This window comes from Epinephelus fuscoguttatus, linkage group LG5 (genome assembly GCF_011397635.1).
Source record: "Epinephelus fuscoguttatus linkage group LG5, E.fuscoguttatus.final_Chr_v1".
NCBI classification, from domain to species: Eukaryota; Metazoa; Chordata; class Actinopteri; order Perciformes; family Serranidae; genus Epinephelus; species Epinephelus fuscoguttatus.
This window is the reverse complement of record NC_064756.1, coordinates 12,984,728-12,998,077: the sequence shown is the minus strand read 5'-3', so window position 1 is coordinate 12,998,077 and position 13,350 is coordinate 12,984,728. Positions and strand designations below refer to the sequence as shown.

Sequence of the window (13,350 nt, the reverse complement as noted above, 5' to 3'; positions counted from 1 at the left end):
ACTAATAATCCTAAAATTCCCTGTTGGCTTACATCTTCAGGAGATCGCCCACTTCCTGTCAGTGACGTCCTGTGACTCCTTACCTCTGACGAGACTGGAGGGGCTGAAGGAGCTGACCAGACAGCTGCATGACAACAAGGGACAGATCAGAGAGCTGCTCAAAGAGTGTCATGGTACACTGCCAGATGAGGAAAAAATGATCTGTGCGTAAAAATTTTTTGGCATGTTGAATGTGTAATGAGCTTGTCCTCTCTTTCTTTGTCTTCCTCGCAGCTGAACCCACTGACAGTGTGCTCGTGAAGCTGGTTCTCAGTCTGCTGCAGCTCTGTAAGCTCGCAGCCAACCACCCCGGAGGAGCCGACATCCTAGGTATAAAGTCAAATAACTTCCACAGTGACAGTATGATGTGTTTTCGGCCATGTCTAAACAAATTCATCATTTACAGTTTTTGAAAGTTTCACACAAAACCTAAATCTGTTCCTGCAGAGGCAGCGGGCAGCTGTCTGGGGGAACTGGGTCCTGTGGATTTCTCCACCATCGCGCTGCTTCATGGCAGAGACCCCCTCTATGAAAAGGCTGTGTCTCTCTTCACCTCCACTAACTCACAGTGTCTTTACATCATCCTCAATTGCATGAACGATGCGCTGACTCAACAGCGGTACACTGAATCCTCCATCTCAGTATTTAATCATTTGCTGCACATGATGCAGAGGAGCGAGCGGTTTGTGTTGATATTCACTGTGTTCTGTGATGTGGTTGTCTGCCAGTATTGAGGTGAGGCAGGCAGCAGCTCAGTGTGTGAAGAGCATCCTCGCCACTCAGTCTGGGGTCGACTTCTGGGAGCAGCACAAAGACAACAGAGACCCCATGCTGGCCTACCTGAATCCCTTTAGAAAGGCCAAGAAGAAGGTGGGTTCAAGATGTTCTTGTTTCATATTTAAAAACAGTAAGATTTCCAGATTTCCAAATGAACACAGATGATCTCCTTTACTTGTTATACAAATATGAATGTGTGTTTTTGTGTTTGCACATGTAACATCTGTGTCCACCCTGTTTCTACTGGCTGTCATCCCTGGTTAGGCGGCAGCTAGGAGTGCAGAGGAGAGTTTGGAGGCCAGGGAGAAGCTTCGCAGTCAGGAGTTTTGGATTTCCCGGGCAGGCGGTCACAAGGCCTGGCTGAAGGCTCTTTGCACCGCCCTGCTCGACAGCGGAGGAGTCAGGAGTGAAGCTCTCCTGCTCTCACGGCCACTGTGTCTGGTGAGCACACAGATGTTAGCTTAAGAACTCTTACCCTTCATAACTCTACTGCCTACACATACACACTTTGAATATACTTAAAAATTATCCACATTTTGGGTGGTGTTTAATTCCTGTGCTTTAGAGCATCTTGTAGCATTTGTGGTCCACGTATTGTACATCAACCAGTTCATGAGAGCTACAGATCTGACGGCGACTTACTTCTTCCGTCTGTCTCCAGGTGAGGGTGGACTGCTGTCAGAGGCTGCTGCCCCTCATCATTCACTCCATCCTTCTGGATGACTCTAATGGTTCATGGAGGGAGTTGCTCTCCTCCCACATTCAGGACTTTTTCGGCTTCTGCTCCAGAAGCGCTCAAGCCTCCAGTCGCTCTGCCACGCCTCTCAACTCTGACTCTGGTAAGTTTGTGAGTAAGACAAATAGTAATCATAATACATTGGCCGCCCACTCTCATTCAGGAGGCTGCATGTTTTGGGGTTTTTGTTTGTGATAAGCATTTATTATTCTTTACAGAGTCAGACGCTGCCAGCCAGGGCTTGTATGACAAGACCTCTCTGCGTACCATGCTGGCTGTTATTGACTATCTGAGACACCAACAGAGACCACTGGAAGCTGATAGGTTTGCATTGTCATTGTAATCAAATATGTTTTAGATAAAGCTAAACGTTCAGGGACTCTGAGGGTGCTTTCTGTTTGGACCTGCGTTTTCTCTGATTTGCTCATGCCATGTCTTTGAAATAAACGCCGCATCCTTCTTCCAGCAAGTCCTGCGGCACAGTGTGTGACTCAAACTTCTGGCTGGAGCTGAACTACCTGGAGGTGGCCAAAGCTGCTCAGTCCTGCTCAGCACATTTCACTGCTCTGCTGTACACCGAGATCTATGTGGATAAGATTAAAGCTAACATGGAGGAAGGTCGAAGGTATTCAAGGAGTTTAACTTTTAATCGTTTTCATTCATGTCTCATTATGTGTTGGATTTTATCCAGTTCTCTTTTTTTTTTTTTTTTTTTTTTTGATCAATTTATTACCAAATCTGCAGAACCAAGTCCAAAGCCTCACGTAAGATCAATTTTGAAGAAAGCAGCCAGACCTTCACCATCTCCAGCCTGACTGAGAAGAGCAAGGAAGACACCAATATCAGTCTGCAGGTCAGTTCCTCATGTAACATTTTGTTTTCTAAATATGCAAAGCAATTGCTTGCTGGGATTTCTCCTTGATGCATTTCTGTCCTCCTGTAACAGTTAAGTTAGATTGATTATTGCCCACATGTGAGTCCAGTTTAAAGGGATAGTGCACCCAAAAATGAAAATTCAGCCATTATCTACTCACCCATATGCCGACGGAGGCTCAGGTGAAGTTTTAGAGTCCTCACAACCCTTGCAGAGATCCAAGGGGAGAGGCTAATGGAGGCTGACGGCGCCCCAGACTAACGTCCAAGAACACAAAATTGAATCCACAAAATATCTCCAACATGATCATCCGTAGTGATCCAAGTGTCCTGAAGCCCCGACATAAAAAGTTGTTTCGAAAAACATCATATGAACTCTGTTTTTAGCCTCACTGTAGCCTGTAGCTCTGACTGCTTCTCTGTGCTACGCGCTCACGTGTGCGCACTTGCGCGAGACCAGCGAAAACATGAGCTTTGCTTATCTGTGTTTACATCACATGACACGTGCACCGCAGGGGGAGACAACAGTAACCACAGTAGCTAAAAGATCATTTGCACTACGGTCTTTTAGTAAAGGACAGCCCATCATGTCTGAAGACTTTGAAATTGAGGAGGAACAGCATTTCTTTGTTGAGCCGTATTTGTTTGAGCCCGAGTAGACGCACGGAACTCAGGCTACTGGACGAAGCAGCCGCCGCAGCTCATGAGCCTCAGCCAGCCACAGAATACCGGAGTCGAGGAAACCTGGTGGTGTAGTTGTTTCAAATGCAAAGTAATGCCAATGGATGAGGAAAGTCTTTGCTGCTCAGACTGGGAATTGGCGATGCCTGCACTTGAGAATCTGGACATCAGTACTGACGAGACTGCTGCTCTTCAGAGACCGTGCATCACCGATCACCCTGAGCACGCACACATGAGCGCGGAGCACAGAGAAGCAGTCAGAGCTACAGGCTACAGTGAGGCTAAAAACAGTTCATATGATGTTTTTCGAAACAACTTTTTATGTCGGGGCTTCAGGACACTAGGATCACTACGGATGAGCATGTTGGAGATATTTTGTGGTTTCAATTTTGTGTTCTTGGACGTTAGTCTGGGGCACCGTCAGCCATTAGGTGTGCTAGCCGCTCCCTGATCTCCGCAAGGGATGTGAGGACTCTTCACCTGAGCCTCCGTCGGCATGTGGGTGAGTAGATAATGGCTGAATTTTCATTTTTGGGTGCGCTATCCCTTTAATGAGCAAGATGATTTTGTGACATGCATTTAGGGAAGTATTTCCATTCTTGCATTTTTATCAGGAGCTGTTGATCGAGGTGTATCGCAGCATTGGAGAGCCTGATAGTCTGTACGGCTGTGGTGGGGAGACAATGACCAGTCCACTGACAAGGTAATCAATAAGTAGATTAATGAGACCTGCATCCCTCTCACATAATCACTGCAGTTCCCTGCAGTTTTCAGTCATTATCAGAGCTACAACAGTTGTTTTGTCACATTCATTTCAAGGATTCGGACCTATGAGCACGAGGCTATGTGGGGGAAGGCCCTCACTTCGTACGACCTTCACTCGACTCTGCCTGAGGTCACTCGACAAGTGGGAATTGTGGAGGTAAAATAATGAAGGAAAATTAGATTCTTATGTTAGGTGTTGATGCTTTCACTGCAGCATCTTCATTTGTAATATTGGCACCAACAGGGCCTCCAGAACTTTGGTCTGAACAGCATCCTCGCCACCTACATGAGGGGTCTGGAGAGTGAAGGGGTGGAGTGGGGAGCCGAGCTGAGAGAGCTCCGCTTCCAGGCCGCCTGGAGGAACACACAGTGGGACTGTGAGCTGTTGGAGAGGTGAGGTGAAGGAGGGGCATGAATACACAGCTGAGAGACAGTCTGTCGCTTAATACCTTTTTTTCTCAAATCTAATTTGTTGTATCAGGAGTGAGAAATCCAAACCTGGCTTCCATGAATCAGTGTTTTGTTCCCTGCAAGCGCTGAGGGACAAAGAGTTCTCCGTATTTGATGCAACCATGAAACAGGCCAGGTATAGTTGACACCTCATGAAATTCCAAGTTTTGGCTCTAATCCTGTTCTCCACCTGTAAAATAATTCACTCATCTATGTGCTTGTGTGTTTCCACAGGGGTGCAGAAGTGGAGGAGCTGTGTAGAGGCAGTCTAGAGGCTGTGTCGTCTCTGTACCCGGCACTCAGGGACCTGCAGAGCATCAGGGAGCTGGAGAGTGTGAAACAGCTCTTTTCAAGGTGATATCAGCAGGCACACATTAGACACAACATACAAGAAGTTGTTGAAAGAGTCCACTGTAGTGATTTTATTGACGTCATTCTTAATACATTTTGTTTTATCTACTTTTTCCATCAGACCCTTCTCAGATGTTGTTCTGAGGGAAGTTTGCAGTCAGTGGCGGCAGCACTCCCAGCTGCTCGCTGACAGTGACTTTGCTTTGGTGGAGCCCATTTTGGCCGTCCGCTCAGTGGCCCAGCACACCCTGATGTCCAGGGTGGGAGACCCTGACAGCTCCCAGTACCTCAGCTCTGTCCTCACTGACCACCTCATGGAGCTCTGCCGGCTGGCTCGCAAGGCTGGGAATACACAGGTAGCGTGTGTGTGTGTGTTTCTGTATGTATATGTGTGTGTGTGTGTGTGTGTGTTCCAAGGGAACAGGATGAGAACAGCTGACTACAAAACACTCACAGTGCTTTGATTCCTGTCCAGCTGGCAGAGCGGGCAGTCTTCCAGATGAAGCAGCACGGCGGTGCAGGGTCCTGGGCGTCATCCCCTGTGTTGTCATGGCAACTGGAGGAAGCCCAGGTGTTCTGGGCGAAGGGAGAGCAGGGACTGGCTCTGGGCCTGCTGAGACAGATGATAAACAACCTGGAGGACAAGGTCAGACACAATGATACCTCTTTAAATGATGTAATGTGATTCACTGAAACTATTTTTCATGTTGTCGTCTTCATCATCATACAGCAAAGGTATTAAATGAGAAAGTTTTGTATTTTGTCCGATAGGTGGACTTGAATCCGGCTGTGGCCCCGGTGTACACTGAGTGTCTCAGGCTGTGTGGTAACTGGCTGGCTGAGACTTGCTTGGAAAGCCCCGGAGTAATACTGGAAAAGTACCTGGAGAGGGTAAGAGGAAGCTGAAAGATAACAGACCAGTGTTTTTAATGGATATCTGCTCAAAAAAACAGCAAAGTATAAATGTTTTCATACAAACAGTGGTGTCCACAGTTCCTGGAAAACCCGTCAAAAGTCAGTTGCACAGACTAAAGAAAAAAATGTAGGGTTTTTTCATGTTTATATTTGTGGAAAAAAGCCAGTAATTCAGGCAAACAGGAATCTCAAAGGCCTTAAAATGTCTAATAGCTTGCTCTCTAACACCCTGAAGTACACACATATTTATGCACACGCACGAAGCCTCCCTACTGCATACATGAGTTATTACCCATCAGCAGGGCATTGTCTGGCCACCGGCACTCATGTATACACGCATTAATTTTTTATGTCCAGAGAAATTAGGAATAGGCCCAAAGGCATAAATATTAAACTTGTGCAAGTGTACAGTTTATGTCCACAAGCTACAGCAGACTCATAAGGACAACATTCATATTCCTGTGCATGTTTATTTCAGTACCACTTTGACTCTAACTCACCTGTCAGAGAAGCTGTAAACGTCTCCCCTGTGCTGGTCCATCAGGCAGTGGAGGTGATCGAGGGGGAATCAGGACTTCATGACTCCAGGCTGCAGAGTCAGCGGACTGAGGCCTTCCTGTCTCTGGCCCGCTTCTCCGACGCTCAGTACCAGAGCATCGACAAATACATGAACTCCTCTGAGTTTGAGAACAAGCAGGCGCTGCTGATAAAGGCCAAAGAGGAGGTGGGCCTGATGAGGGAACGTAAAGTGATGTCCAACAGGTCTGTGCTCTATTATAACTTTTTTACATTTTACATAAATTAATACATTTTTAAAAAAGCTTTTTGGAGATTTTAGATAACGAAATAGAAATAAGTGCTCTTCCTTGTACTTTGCAGGTACACAATAAAGGTGCAGAGAGAGCTAGAGCTGGATGAGAAAGCCTTGTCCAACCTGCAGGCAGACAAACAGCGTTTCCTGTGTAAGGCGGTGGAGAATTACATCCAGTGTCTGGAGGAAGGTGAGGAGCATGACACCTGGGTGTTCCGCCTGGCTTCACTCTGGCTGGAGAATGCAGACGTTAAGGCCGTAAACAACATGATGAAGGTTAGTGAAACCCACTCAGATTGCTTTGAGTGTGGGACGAAAGCCACTCTGTAAAGGGGAAGCGCCTTGCTTTATGTTTTCTCAAAGCGTCTTCACTTGTTTTATGTTCCAGAAAGGGGTGAAGCAGATTCCCTCCTACAAGTTCCTGCCTCTCATGTATCAGCTGGCTGCTCGCATGGGAACCAAGATGGCAGCTGGCTCTGAGGAAACAGGCTTCCATGACGTCCTCATTGACGTAATGCAACACTCTTTTAAAACATTAATAGTGGCATATTATTGGTCTCTTGCAAGACGCAGCATCTACAGCTGACATCTCAATGATGGCTTTCTTGTATGTTCAAAACTAGTTCAACTATTGTTGCTTAATTCCTAAAAAACCTTGTGCCAAATATATTTTTAGTGGAACCAAATAATGGATTACAAAAAAATGTTGCTTCATATGTATTCTCTGTAACAGCTAATCTGCAGAGCGTCTCTGGAGCACCCTCACCACACACTCTTCATCATCTTCGCCCTGGTGAACGCCAACAAAGATGAGGACTTTTGTAAAACCCGGCTGAGTAAGAGCGCACCACAGCAGCCCTCGCCATTTGACCTGGTGAGACTTCGCATTAGATAATAATTCCCGGATGAAATCATGATATTCATTGTGCTTTTATAGCCATTAGTTTTACTCTGCAGAGCCCTTTGAACACCAATAGTTCTGTTTCTCAAGTGAAGTCTCTCTGCTGCAGGAGCGTTCAGATGTGGCCCGGAAGATCATCAGCGCAATCAGGAAAAAGAGAGGCGAGATGATCAGAGGGATCGAGCGCCTGTGTGATGCCTACATTACTCTGGCGTATATGGACGTCAGCAGGCACAAGAACGAGAAGAGTGAGTAGGCTGAGCACAGTGGTGTACATAAACATATGTACTGGGTGGTATTTTAAGGAGAGCTGCTTGATTATGGCAAGAATAATAACAATTGTTTTCATCAATATTGAGATCACAATTATCTAACACGATAACTAATTGACTTTGGAAACATCATGTAGTTATTAAAATGCAAAGAAAAAAAAAAAAAAAATCTTTTTAACATACATACATTTCCTTAAAGGGCCAGTGTGTAAAATGGGTTGAAAATCAGTGGTCAAATTCTAGATTGCAGGCCTCACTCGCTCACCCCTCCCGTCGGGTAAATGACGGTGGCCTCGTAGGGACAAAAAGCCTTGTGCACGAGTTTTTTAGGAGTAGGTCTATCTAGCGAAATCTAAGCCATGTTACGATATTGTAATGAATCCATCACGAGCAGGAGACCAGAGTAGCGTTCGGGGAAAAAGGCCAGTTTATTTGAGCACTCCAAAAACGCCGGTAACACTCCAGGGGGTAAAAGACTTCGTCCCAAACTCTGACTCTTCTAGCGTAACACACACACTCCATACACACATACTCGTTTACCATACAGAGTGGGCACCCCCTCCCCTCTCTGCTCCGCCAATCTCCAGCCCGCACACTAACTGACAGCGTAGCCGGTAAACAGAGCTCAGCTGTTTATTTAGCCTAGCAATATCTCCGGATGCAATGGACAACTTCGAACGCGATTTTGAAGAGCTTCTTGTAGCGGACACAGACCCAGAGCCATACCTGTTTGAGCCGGAGCATACAGATGAGGAAATCCATCTGTTTGATGCGGAGCGGGCGAGAAGAGAGGCTGAATGCACAGAATGGGATTCGGTGCTACCATATAGATAGATATATCATCAGGAGGAAAAGCGCCGCAGAGAGTGCATCACAAGGAGTAAAGTTGCATCTTCTTTTCCTCGCAGATGACGGTTCGGGTTCATTCTCTCCTGTTGCGTGGTAACTGTGGTCCATTCGCAAACTTTATAACTAAAAAAACTTTTCACTACTGTCTATCAATGAACTACTAACACTCTCTGCTGTTTGCTCCTCCCTCTTCTTTCCTTCTGCTGTCTTCGTTGGTTTATTTATACACGCGAAACGCGTTCTCTGGCTGGCTGGATTGTCCACTCGGTCTGCCGTACATACATGGCGGCGCAAGATGGCGACCTCTCTAAGGCAAGGCCCTTGCTATATATATATATATATATATATATATATAATATATATATATATATATATATATATATATATATATATATAAAAGCATAATTATAAGGCTACGAAAACCAAACGAATTTTATTTTATAGTGATCATACACTTGTATAAACATATTAATGAGTAGAATATTCAGATTCAGATTCAGATTGACAATAAACCATGCCAAATATTACACACTGGCCCTTTAAAGATTTGATTAACTGCCCACCCCTTATTTAAGGGTTCAAGAATTTCTCTGCTTGACATTCCAACATTTATCCCAGTGCTACATACTTAAGCCGTTAGTTTGCCATTTCTGTTTAATATGTGTGAAAAATGGGGATAATGTTTCTATTTTCCTCACCCCCTTTATGTCCAGCTGTCCAGTCATCCTTTGTGTCCTTCTTTCATTATAGAGGCTCTTCCCATCCCTGCCGATCAGCCCATCATGAAAATCAAAGACCTGGATGAGGTTGTCATCCCCACGATGGAGATCAAGGTGAAAATGATCAACATTCATCATTATCCTGAATTATTTTTGTGTTGTAATTCCTGAAAACACTTATTTAAATTTTTACTGATGCTAAGACATTCCTTTAAATTAAGCGATGATGGGATTTATTTGACTTAGTTTGATCAACCCATTGGATTTTTTTTTTATTTGGCTAGTATTCTATTGAGTGTCTCTTGTATTCATTTTTTTTTTATTTCTTTATGGTCATGACCCCATATTCCCTCATATGAGAAAGTCTACATTTCTGATGTTCCAAATCTTTAAACCCACCACTGAACCCACTACTGTCTTTTTACTTCATACTTGCACTTACCTGTCGTCAAAATCTGGATTAATCTAACTCAGTCTAATAACCATATTCCTTCATAAAAGCTGTCTCTGTGTGGGACAGCATATATACTACTTGCCTTCATACTGACCTACAATGGTTGACTAAGAAAAGGCTGATATGTCCAAAAATCCGTTTTTAATTTGGTCAGAAATGATCTTAAAAAAGTCTTAAACAATAAATTTAACTGTCTGATACCTGTCTTGTGATATCAAACCAGTGTTTGATCATTTTGTTCCTGTCTAACATGTTAAACAACACAAACTGCTCCAGACTGTGACCCCGCATGTCCACTGAAATATTCAAGACTTTACGACAGTATCCTGAAACAAGTGTGTTGTAAGATAACAAGAGTTGTTTCATTATGTGAACAGGTGGATCCATCTGGTTGTTATGACAACCTGGTGACCGTCAGATCCTTCCTGCCTCAGTATCACCTGGCCGGAGGAGTCAACCTGCCCAAGATCATCGACTGTGTCGGCTCTGACGGCAAAAGCAGGAGACAGCTGGTCAAGGTGCGTGACACTCTGAGAGTTTGTGTGTTTAAGTGTTAGACATCAGAAGTATGCCTTTGATTCCCTGTTGTTAGTGAGGTTGAGCTTATGCTACAAACATGCACAAATACTCTCTTTTTTGCCGGGTATGTGTGTGTTCTCGACTAAACAAATCCCCTCTCTTTGAAGCTAAAGCCGCTGTCATGTGTGATTAAAGCCTGACCAGCCCTGACGGGAATCCTGCTCACTTTTAACTTCAGTTCTTTTCCATTTCACTTTAGTAATGATTGATCTTGTTTTTGTACCAGGACAAATACAATGTTTGTCAGATTACTTTGGCACCTTTGTAATGAGGACATTCTCCAGGAAACAGTGGGGGGTGTGTACGTGTGTTTGTGTGAGCGCATGTTTTGTGTTTGCGGGAACACTTAAAGGCTAATAATTCACCTCGTAGACACTTTGGAGAGTCATGGTGAAATAACAGTTTTTCTGATCTTTAACTTCAGTGAATTCTGTTTTTAGATCAATGTGCTTTTGATATTTAAATGAATTTTATATATATACAGTACAGGCCAAAAGTTTGGACACACCTTCTCATTCAATGCGTTTTCTTTATTTTCATGACTGTTTACATTGTAGATTCTCACTGAAGGCATCAAAACTATGAATGAACACATGTGGAGTTATGTACTTAACAAAAAAAGGTGAAATAACTGAAAACATGTTTTATATTCTAGTTTCTTCAAAATAGCCACCCTTTGCTCTGATTACTGCTTTGCACACTCTTGGCATTCTCTCCATGAGCTTCAAGAGGTAGTCACCTGAAATGGTTTCCACTTCACAGGTGTGCCTTATCAGGGTTAATTAGTGGAATTTCTTGCTTTATCAATGGGGTTGGGACCATCAGTTGTGTTGTGCAGAAGTCAGGTTAATACACAGCCGACAGCCCTATTGGACAACTGTTAAAATTCATATTATGGCAAGAATCAATCAGCTAACTAAAGAAAAACGAGTGGCCATCATTACTTTAAGAAATGAAGGTCAGTCAGTCCAGAAAATTGCAAAAACTTTAAATGTGTCCCCAAGCGGAGTCGCAAAAACCATCAAGCGCTACAACGAAACTGGCACACATGAGGACCGACCCAGGAAAGGAAGACCAAGAGTCACCTCTGCTTCTGAGGATAAGTTCATCCGAGTCACCAGCCTCAGAAATGGCAAGTTAACAGCAGCTCAGATCAGAGAGCAGATGAATGCCACACAGAGTTCTAGCAGCAGACCCATCTCTAGAACAACTGTTAAGAGGAGACTGCGCGAATCAGGCCTTCATGGTCAAATAGCTGCTAGGAAACCACTGCTAAGGAGAGGCAACAAGCAGAAGAGATTTGTTTGGGCCAAGAAACACAAGGAATGGACATTAGACCAGTGGAAATCTGTGCTTTGGTCTGATGAGTCCAAATTTGAGATCTTTGGTTCCAACCGCCGTGTCTTTGTGAGATGCAGAAAAGGTGAACGGATGGATTCCACATGCTTGGTTCCCACTGTGAAGCATGGAGGAGGAGGTGTGATGGTGTGGGGGTGTTTTGCTGGTGACACTGTTGGGGATTTATTCAAAATTGAAGGCACACTGAACCAGCATGGCTACCACAGCATCCTGCAGCGACATGCCATCCCATCCGGTTTGCGTTTAGTTGGACGATCATTTCTTTTTCAACAGGACAATGACCCCAAACACACCTCCAGGCTGTGTAAGGGCTATTTGACCGAGAAGGAGAGTGATGGAGTGCTGCGGCAGATGACCTGGCCTCCACAGTCACCGGACCTGAACCCAATGGAGATGGTTTGGGGTGAGCTGGACCGCAGAGTGAAGGCAAAGGGGCCAACAAGTGCTAAACACCTCTGGGAACTCCTTCAAGACTGTTGGAAAACCATTTCAGGTGACTACCTCTTGAAGCTCATCGAGAGATTGCCAAGAGTGTGCAAAGCAGTAATCAGAGCAAAGGGTGGCTATTTTGAAGAAACTAGAATATAAAACATGTTTTCAGTTATTTCACCTTTTTTTGTTAAGTACATAACTCCACATGTGTTCATTCATAGTTTTGATGCCTTCAGTGAGAATCTACAATGTAAATAGTCATGAAAATAAAGAAAACGCATTGAATGAGAAGGTGTGTCCAAACTTTTGGCCTGTACTGTATATATATATATATATATACATTTTCCCAAGGCAGACCTGGCCAAGACAGCAGCATACAAAAAAAGTTACAACCAAACAACCACACAGTAGAAAACATAAAAGATACACAGGAACATGTAGAAATATTAGAACACCTGCACAATTACAAGACCCAACCAACTTTTAATCAGGCAGAGAGACCAATTCGTGTAGTCTAGTTATTCTAAGTGAGAGGAGCAGAGCATAGAAAAGCGTTCTTTCCCAGCTCAGTCTGTGCACTAGGAACAGACAACAAAACTAAGTCCTGAGATCTCAGACTATAGCTACAGTCAGATCTCTATTCAATCAAAGTACAAATGTACGAAAGGAGTTCTCAGTATGGCTTTTTAAATGAACAAATACCAGTGACTGAGCCTATGAAAGGTCACAGAATGCCAGCTAGCCCTGGAGTAAAGCATACAATGATGAGTTAGGGCTTAATGATTTGTAACAAATCTCAGAGTACTATGATATGCAGTATCTAACATGTGATAACAATGTGCAGATGTGTTCATGTACAACAAATCACCATAATCCAGTACTGGTAAAAACGTAGCAGCAAGCAGTCCTTTTCTGGCCTCAAAGGAGAAACAGGACTTGTGTCTGAAATAAAACCCTGACTTCAGCCTCAGCTTTTTAATAAGATTACCAACCTGAGGTTTAAATGACAAGGAGTCATTAAGCCAAGTACTGAGATATTTATAACAAGTGACAACCTCTAATTCCTAACCCTGAGCAGTAATGATATCAGGAGTGTTCACAGGCTTCTTCCTAGCATTTGAGAAATGCATAACCTTAGTTTTATCAGCATTTAAAACTAGCTTTAGTCGTGAAAGCTGAGTCTGTATAATGTTAAAGACAGCCTGCAATTTGGCCACAGTGTCTGTGATGGATGAGCCGTGACAATATATCATATATCAGCATAAAAATGAAAGTTGGCACCAACCACATTTTGACCGAGACTATTAAAATAAATTGAAAATAAGAGCGGACCTAACATGAAACCCTGGGGTACACCATTACAAGTGTTGAGCCAGTTAGAGGTGAG

General features: G+C 44.0%; 1 protein-coding gene across 2 annotated transcripts in view; it reads left to right on the top strand.

The window, feature by feature from the left end:
• Positions 1 to 13,350, top strand: part of atm (ATM serine/threonine kinase) — a 31,419-nt gene that overhangs the window by 13,120 nt on the left and 4,949 nt on the right. For both annotated transcript variants that reach the window (XM_049575915.1, XM_049575914.1), the window contains exons 32-55: positions 41 to 173; positions 274 to 369; positions 487 to 658; positions 768 to 909; positions 1,081 to 1,257; positions 1,478 to 1,655; positions 1,771 to 1,876; positions 2,019 to 2,177; positions 2,297 to 2,405; positions 3,721 to 3,809; positions 3,926 to 4,028; positions 4,116 to 4,264; positions 4,353 to 4,457; positions 4,556 to 4,675; positions 4,794 to 5,028; positions 5,148 to 5,318; positions 5,444 to 5,563; positions 6,132 to 6,349; positions 6,467 to 6,674; positions 6,787 to 6,909; positions 7,132 to 7,272; positions 7,409 to 7,547; positions 9,171 to 9,253; positions 9,971 to 10,111. In XM_049575915.1, the coding sequence (XP_049431872.1) occupies positions 41 to 173; positions 274 to 369; positions 487 to 658; positions 768 to 909; positions 1,081 to 1,257; positions 1,478 to 1,655; positions 1,771 to 1,876; positions 2,019 to 2,177; positions 2,297 to 2,405; positions 3,721 to 3,809; positions 3,926 to 4,028; positions 4,116 to 4,264; positions 4,353 to 4,457; positions 4,556 to 4,675; positions 4,794 to 5,028; positions 5,148 to 5,318; positions 5,444 to 5,563; positions 6,132 to 6,349; positions 6,467 to 6,674; positions 6,787 to 6,909; positions 7,132 to 7,272; positions 7,409 to 7,547; positions 9,171 to 9,253; positions 9,971 to 10,111 (3,417 nt within the window). The remainder of the gene's footprint in view (positions 1 to 40; positions 174 to 273; positions 370 to 486; positions 659 to 767; positions 910 to 1,080; positions 1,258 to 1,477; positions 1,656 to 1,770; positions 1,877 to 2,018; positions 2,178 to 2,296; positions 2,406 to 3,720; positions 3,810 to 3,925; positions 4,029 to 4,115; positions 4,265 to 4,352; positions 4,458 to 4,555; positions 4,676 to 4,793; positions 5,029 to 5,147; positions 5,319 to 5,443; positions 5,564 to 6,131; positions 6,350 to 6,466; positions 6,675 to 6,786; positions 6,910 to 7,131; positions 7,273 to 7,408; positions 7,548 to 9,170; positions 9,254 to 9,970; positions 10,112 to 13,350) is intronic.